At 42.7% G+C, this 7,675-nt stretch overlaps 1 protein-coding gene across 1 annotated transcript; it reads right to left on the reverse strand.

Annotated features, from left to right (window-relative positions):
- Positions 1-856: 856 nt before the first annotated feature.
- On the reverse strand, positions 857-1,792 carry LOC148595710 (olfactory receptor 4E1-like). Its single transcript, XM_088519819.1, has one exon. The coding sequence runs from the start codon at positions 1,790-1,792 to the stop codon at positions 857-859; it is 936 nt and encodes a 311-aa protein (XP_088375945.1).
- Between the last annotated feature and the right edge of the window lie 5,883 nt (positions 1,793-7,675).

Raw genomic sequence — 7,675 nt, forward strand, 5'->3', positions numbered from 1 at the left:
AGACTTTGTACCTGCCCTCCTACTCGCAGAAAGATCATTATATGTGCCCTCCTAACAGAAAACACAGACGACGCTGATCCCCCTCATTATTAATTTGTATGTGTGCTGCATGTTTATGAAGAAAAAAAAAGTGAAATATTTACAGCAGGACTTAGAGGAACTAACTATTCGAGTTGTAATTCATATGATAGTACGGCAGAGGTAGAGGAAGAGTGTGAATAACATGATGGCAGGGCAGGGAGTGATCTCCATCAAGCACAGGTAGAGTGTGAGCTCTTTGAAGGTATGGGGTCTGATCAGCAGGCTCCTGAGTTGCAAGGGTCTCCTTGGTAATTCTGTGTATCATCTTGTACCCCATGCAGTAAAGAGTAAGTGACCTTGCCACAGAATCTCATGACACCATTGTCCACATCTATAAAACTGATTACTATCTTCTTTCACACGAGTCAAGTGCATTGTGTCACTCATCCCCTCCACCACTCGTTCCATGACGTAGATTTAGTAGAAGCACCAAGCAAGGGGAATCTCTCACTCAGGTACAAAATGCTTTAATATGCTGCAAGAAATACAGTTGAGAACAAGCTGGGAGTGGGCAGAAGCTAGTATGGCCTCCAAAGTACGTTCAACGCCATAAATGCATCTATGATTAGTTTCTGTTCTTGATAAAAACACGAAGAAATAAGATAAGATGTCATTGAACCTAATGTCATTGTTTGATTTCAAGTCCATGTTCTGGGTGCAGAGAAGGCAAAAGCTGAAGATTAATGACTGGAGAATACCCTGCGCGAAGGGCATAGGCATAGGCAATACCCAGGGATTGGAATCCTCACGGTCACCTCCAGCAGTGTCACTTGTGTCACTTGTCTTGGCAATCAATCTGCCGCCTGCATAGCTTTCTCAAAGCATTCTGCATATGTTCATTCCTGAAAGTATAGATAATGGGATTCATCAGAGGGGTGATGGCAGTGAAGAAGATTGACACCACTTTGTCTGCTGCTAAGCTCTTGGCTGGCCTGAGACAGATGAAAATGCAGTGTCCTAGGAACATTGTCACAACTGTCAAGTGAGCCGCGCAGGTGGATAAGGCTTTGTGCTGCCCTTCCGAGAGATGGTTCCTCAGTGAGACCAAGATGACCCCATAGGAAGTCACCAGCACCAGGAAGCAGACCACAGAGATGAGGCCTGAGCTGGAGATAATGACCATTTCTAAGATATGGGTGTTTGTGCAGGCCAACTTAATGACCAAGGGGACATCACAAAAGAAGTTGTTGATGGCACTGGCACCACAGTATGGGAGGTTGAGAGGCAGGACAGTGAGGGCTACAGAGTGTATCAGCCCTCCCATCCACATGACTGTGGCCAGCTGGAGGCACATCTTCTGGCTCATGATGGTGCCGTAATGCATGGCATTGCAGATGGCTAGGTAGCGATCATAGGCCATGATGGTGAGGAGAAAAATCTCTGTGCAGGCAAAGAGGTGGAGGAAGAACATCTGTGCCATGCACTCCTCAAAGGAGATGCTCTTCTTGTCCGTCAAGGAGTTAGCCAGCATCTTGGGAATCACCACCGAGGAGTGGCAAATGTCAATGACAGAGAGGTTACTGAGGAAGAAGTACATGGGAGTGTGCAGACGCTGATCATGTGTAATTGTGAAGATGATGAGACTGTTGCCCAAAATAATCAGCACATAGATTATCATGAAGAAGATGAAGAGGACAAGCTCTACAGCATGGTTGGTGGCGAGGCCTGAGAGGAAAAAATCACTCACCCTAGTGTGATTCTGCCACACCATGTCTTCTGCTGTGTTGCACCTAGGAGAAAGGACACAGTGAAAGGAGAATTAAATTGATGGTATGAGAGGAAAGAAAACAATGGCAGACTTACAAATTTGAGCTCTACGGAGGAACAAAGACAAAACAGGGTGAAGCCTAGTACTCTCACCCAAAAGGGGATGTCTAATATTAGCAGAAATATTTAAGTTTGGAGGACTGTGAGTACCAGTACAGGCTTTCAAGTGAGATACCTGGACTTCTTCCGTTTCCAGACAATGCAGTGCAAGCTGATCTATTTCTCTGAATTATTCAGGAGCTATCAGTTAGCAGAAGGATTTGCCTCCTGGCAGAATAAATCTCATGATCCATCTTTCCTGATTTCAGGGGTCTACTTTAAGCTACCTTTCTGCAATTATCAGACATGAAATGCATGAATCTGTGCCTATAGATATTTCTCTTCCTTCACTGTAGAGGAAGCAAATGCTTAGTGGAAGACTTCTGTGTTGGTCGTTGCAGTTTAGTGAGATGACATCTGAATAGACTTCAGTGATCTCACTGACAACTTCTTCATAGATCTCACAGATTACAGGTTTAGACTTTCACTACAAGATCATTTGAAAGCCCTACATACTTGTTGCTACTATTTGCTAAATCTTGTCCGAGTTTCTAACCTCCTCCCTAAAGAAAAACCCCCATCACTGACTCTGAGAATGCTATGACACCTTCTTTCCCTGATGGATAGCTCTCTGCATATTCAGCTGTGCATGGATTTCACCTTCCCAGTTGGGAACTTGCTTGACGAGGACAGATTCACGTGTTTCGCTCGGTCAGAAACCTTAGCAGCTTGATATCTGGCATATTGATGAGGGATCAGTAATGCAACACATGCAGTCACAAATTCAGACCTTGAATATCTATCCCCATTTTGTATTTCACTATTCCTGCCTATTTATTTTCATTCTGAAATGAAAATTTAGAAACATTGGCAAAATAATCAAAAATACACAAACACAAATTCTCATCTTCCAAATAGCAGAGAAATAGGAGGACATCAAATCGGAACCCTGTCCAACAAAGGAGAAGCTTGTTTACAGTGCGTGGTTCAAAACAGACAGACAATAAAAATAATGATGTGGGAAACGGCAGGACATGTCAAAATTCCCCACTTTGCTAAACTAAAGCCATGTCTGAGTATGAACCCAGGGTTCTTGTATTTGGAAATCAATGGCACTGTGATTTCTTTGCTGCAGCTATGCTGAGCTTCTGAGCACAGGTCTAACCAAGCACCTAGATGATTGCTACATTTTTAACAGCATGTAGATGCTCCAGAAATAGCTGAATACCCCAAAAGTGGTCTACAGCTCTTACTAGTGGAGCCACAAGCCTGTAAAGTGTGAATTTACATTGGTACTTTCCTCTGCTACAACTCCCGCGACTGACATTTTCATAGGGCTTTAAAGCCGCCAAGGACATGCACGGATGCTCCTCTGTTTCTTCGAGTCTGCTGAGAGACAGATGCTGATGTCTCCAATCAGATGCTTGTTTTTCTCCTGCACTAAAGATCTTACAAAAAAAACTGAAAATCAACCAAATCAAAGTGTTATTTTCTTTCTAGTCAATGTCTCAGCCCCTTCTCTCTGCAGGAAACCCAAAGTGAAAAAGAGTAGGAAAAAATGAGCTTACATAGTCTCCAGCGGTGCCTGGAAAAAGAATGGTTGTGACTTGAATGAGTTGAATTGAAGTTTTTTCTCTCCATAAACGATAAGGTAATTTTTCGTGTAAAAAGTGAAAATGGGTAAATAAATTTCTTCCTTTTTATCAGCATCTGTAAATTCTTCTAGCCAAAGGAACTAGTAATGGTCTGGCAATAGAACAGAAAGTATTTGTTTTAATTTGGATTTTTTTTGTTTTTTTAAAAAAAGAGAATAAAAAATGTTATGGTCCCCCTAATATACCCAAGTAATCCTGAGCAGATGGTCCTCTCGTACTGGAGGATGGTTCTCATATTTAAGTAGTACAAGTCTTTACTTAAAACAAAACAGAACAAAAACAAGCAAACAAAAAAGAATCTTGATTGGTTATGAACATTGCAAAAAATCAAAATAGAAGCTGAACTTTCTGCCTACTTCCAAAGCATTCCTGCCAATGTGAAGAAGATAAGCCCTAAATCAGAAGCTGAAGCTCAACACTGACAGAATACACGAGGATGTAGAGGTGACTTACACCTTCAACCCTGCCCTATAACAGCGAGTTCTGGAGAGCCAGAGCTTGTGGTACTCAATTACTCTCAACACCCAATGCAGAACCTTTTGTGCTGTGATAAAGTCATAGAGAACTGACAAAGCTGCAGCTGTATGCTTGTCTAAAAGTCAGCTCTGAGATTCAAGGAATGTTAAATTCCTGCTTTACTAGTGAGTCCCAAGGGGATTTGTTAAATCATCCTAGGCAGCTGACAGTATGAGCTTTGGAATAGATTTAATAAGGCCACTGGGAGTAGAGCTGTGAGTCCACTTAGTCACCCAGCAAATCTGTGTGGGTACACCTCACACAGTTGTTCAGAATCCCTTTTAATATTCACCCATAAAGCCACATAACTCACTTTGCCTTCTTAAAGGTCTTCTAGGTGAGCTAATACCAAGTTTCCACACAGGGAGAACACAGTGCAGTCCATGAGCTCTGTCCAAATGCCTTGGACTTAGGACAGGGATCATAAAGTCAATGTGGAGGAAGGCCTCTGCATAAGAAATGAAAATCTGCACCCTGCAAGTATTGCAACTATTGCCAATCGAAAGGTCCCATGAAGTGGCAAAAGATTGCTCCTTCAGGCATTCATCTTAGGGGATTTTGCTTTAAATGGGGGAAATATTAATAAACAATATGGCTAATGAATTCAAGCATTATGTGTATTATCTCCTGGCCATAGCAACAGAAAAAAATCAAGCATGAGCATGGTTATTTTCTCCACTTTTTCATTTGCATCTTTAATTGCTCTGTCAGTAAGAACTATGGAAGTTTTAAAACTGCTTTTGAACAGTGATAGGGGAAACAAAAGAGGAGAGGAGGAGAGAGGAGAAGAGGAGAGGGGAGAAGAGGAGAGGGGAGGGGAGGAGAGGAGAGGGAAAGGATGGGGAGGAAAGGACGGGAAAGGAAAGGAAAGGAAAGGAAAGGAAAGGAAAGGAAAGGAAAGGAAAGGAAAGGAAAGGAAAGGAAAGGAAAGGAAAGGAAAGGAAAGGAAAGGAAAGGATAAATCAAGCAAAGGAATTAACTAAGGCCTCGGCTTGCTAAAATCTAAGATCAAAATGAAAACTTCCACATTACTCTGAACACACTTCCAAAATAAAGGTGAAACGTGGTATCTTTTGTATGGTAACTTTATCTTGGAAGAAATCTCCTTTTTCTATGTTTCTCAGCGAGGCAAGAACTTCAAACAGTCTCATCAGCATGCACAATTGGAGGTACCAGGTTTATCTGCACAGAAGGAGATTAGGTGCCAGTTTGTCACAGTGAAATTTATCTCTTGTTGACAAAGCTGAAAAACAACAGCTGACCCTCGAAACTGCCACTGCTTTTGCTCTAGCCTTTATTTCTCCTCTGTGGCTTCTTTTCTCCCAGTTAGCTTAGGGAGTGCCCACCTCATGTACTCATTTCCCAGGATGAAGATCATGGGGTTTAACTAGCTGTTGGTATGCGTGCGAGCTGGCTCAATCACTAGCAACTCATTACAGATCAAATCAGGTCAAGCGGTCAAATTCTGTGAAGTGGGACAGTTTGATCATCATTCCAGTCAGTCCACAGGAGATCCCTGTACCCACACCATACATATGAGATAGTACCCAGGGCTGCAGCTGGCCCTGCAGCATTCATACGCTGTTTTATAAAGGATGCAGATCTCTGTATAGCCAGAGATGAAGGAAGAACATCTGGGCCACCCATTCTACCCAAGGGATGATCATCTGTACATAGAGGAGGTCACCCAGAATTTCAAGCTTTGTAACCGATGAATGGTGGATCTTAGGGAAAAACAGTGTTGCTGAGGAAGACACATTTGGTTCTAAGAATGGAGCGGTCATATGTATGTCTGGTTCTGATGGGAACTTGGTCAGTGTATAGTCTCACAAGCTGGGCCAGCTATCACATAATCTGCCAGTCAATGACTCCTCACCAGATCTTCCACAGGTCTTCTCACTACCTGCAGTAAGTGCAAAAGGAGAAATTCTTGAAGGCAATTCACACTCTTCCATCACTCCCATCAGATACCTGTTTTAAAATGAGTCTTAGAAGAGGGCAGAAAATTTTCCCCTTTGGGTCTGATCTCTGCTGAATGAAGAACACTAGAGTATGTTTCAAATACAAAATACATGTAGAACTGCTCTCATTAATGTTTTTGACCTCATTTTTAACATTATTCATTTTTCTAGTTGCAATTCATTGAAAGAAAAATGAAAGAAGGAGAAGAAGAAGAAAAAGAATGAGGATATTGAGGACATTAAAAACAGGTAGGGAAAATCGTTCTTTGGGCATTTGGAAACATTTATAAAAATACCTCTCTTTCTAGTGTTCTTCATGATTTACATGGTGATCATGTTTGTGAACATCCTCATCGTTGTGATGTTTGTGGCTGATTAGCACTTTCATAACCCATGTACCTTGGGAAATCTGCAAATGTTCCACTGCCAAGTCCAAGATAATGTCTGGCTTCTATAGTGGAGAAGAACACATATATATATGTGTTTTTTTTTTTTTCTGGGTTTGCTGGGTTCCTCAGGATTATATTTTTTAGTGTTCTATGGTGCAAAATCTTATTGGCTGTTGTGTTGGGATTAGAATTAGCAAGCAGGCAAATATTTTTTATTATGCAGCTTGCATGAGTGAAAAAATGCTGCTTCAACTAGTAACTGTGTCTTGGCTTTGTGGTTCTTTATTGACCTAATGGTACCTGACTGACATAATGGTATCTCCAATGGAAAAGACATCTTTCTGCGGCCCATCCCCTTACCAAAATGCAATTTTGCTAAGGGATGTTATAAAGTTGCTGCCCCCAGTGGCTCTGGGACTCAAAGACTCCTGTCTGGCCTTTGGAGGCCAGCCTGGTGCACCTAGGGGAGGCCTCTCCACCCCAAGCACAGCTGATGCTCTCCTCTCTGTAGATGCAACCAGTAGCGAGACTCAGTGTGTATCTCTCTCTCTCACACACACACACACCAGGTCACCGGGTTAACAGCTTGTCCCCCTCCTCCTGCAGCTGCTGCCAAGGTACATGGGCACTGTGACTTGTGATCCCCTGCTCTAGCTGCTGACACAGACCCTCACTCCCCTCTCCCACGATCCCCTCACTAACCTACATTCCCATACGCTGGCGCAGCGACCCATGGTCCTGCTCCAGTAAGTGATGCTTCAACCTTCTCTTGCCCCATTTAAGAGCACAACAGGAGCCGCTATCACCTAGGGTCTCACTCCACTTTCTGAACCCAGGCCGCTCATTCTTGTATCTCCACCTAGATCTTACAGTACTCACAAAAAGGATATGAAAACTCAAGGTGCAGGAAAACAAACTGAGTCCTGGTTAAGGTGGATGGAAATCCACCGCTGGACTAAAACCATTGCAGAAGGTCAGTATCTTGAAGGGTGAAATAACTGAAAAGTCAAGCTATTTCATGGACCATGGTGTGCCTCCACAGCCTTGAGTATTCAGTCAGCAGCTAAAGGCTGCTGTCATTTTCCTGTCTGTATCTGTGATTCCACATTCCACCCAAATACTAAAGACAGTGGCTTGGGGAATCACTTGGCAGCTATGAATTCCAAATGGGCAGTCTGGATGAACTTCTTTAAACAAAAATAATCAGATGACTTGGAGGGAAAACCACTCCAACAAAACTGTTTTTATTTAAGTATCCTTCTCTGCA

Source organism: Tinamus guttatus, unplaced genomic scaffold (genome assembly GCF_059628265.1).
Source record: "Tinamus guttatus ecotype Peru unplaced genomic scaffold, ASM5962826v1 Tinamus_guttatus_pri_ptg000074l, whole genome shotgun sequence".
In the NCBI taxonomy this organism is placed as follows: domain Eukaryota; kingdom Metazoa; phylum Chordata; class Aves; order Tinamiformes; family Tinamidae; genus Tinamus; species Tinamus guttatus.

What these genes read in the sequence shown, in the direction of transcription:
- LOC148595710 (XM_088519819.1), bottom strand. Translation starts at nt 1,792, where the DNA reads ATGGTGTGGCAGAATCACACTAGGGTGAGTGATTTTTTCCTCTCAGGC.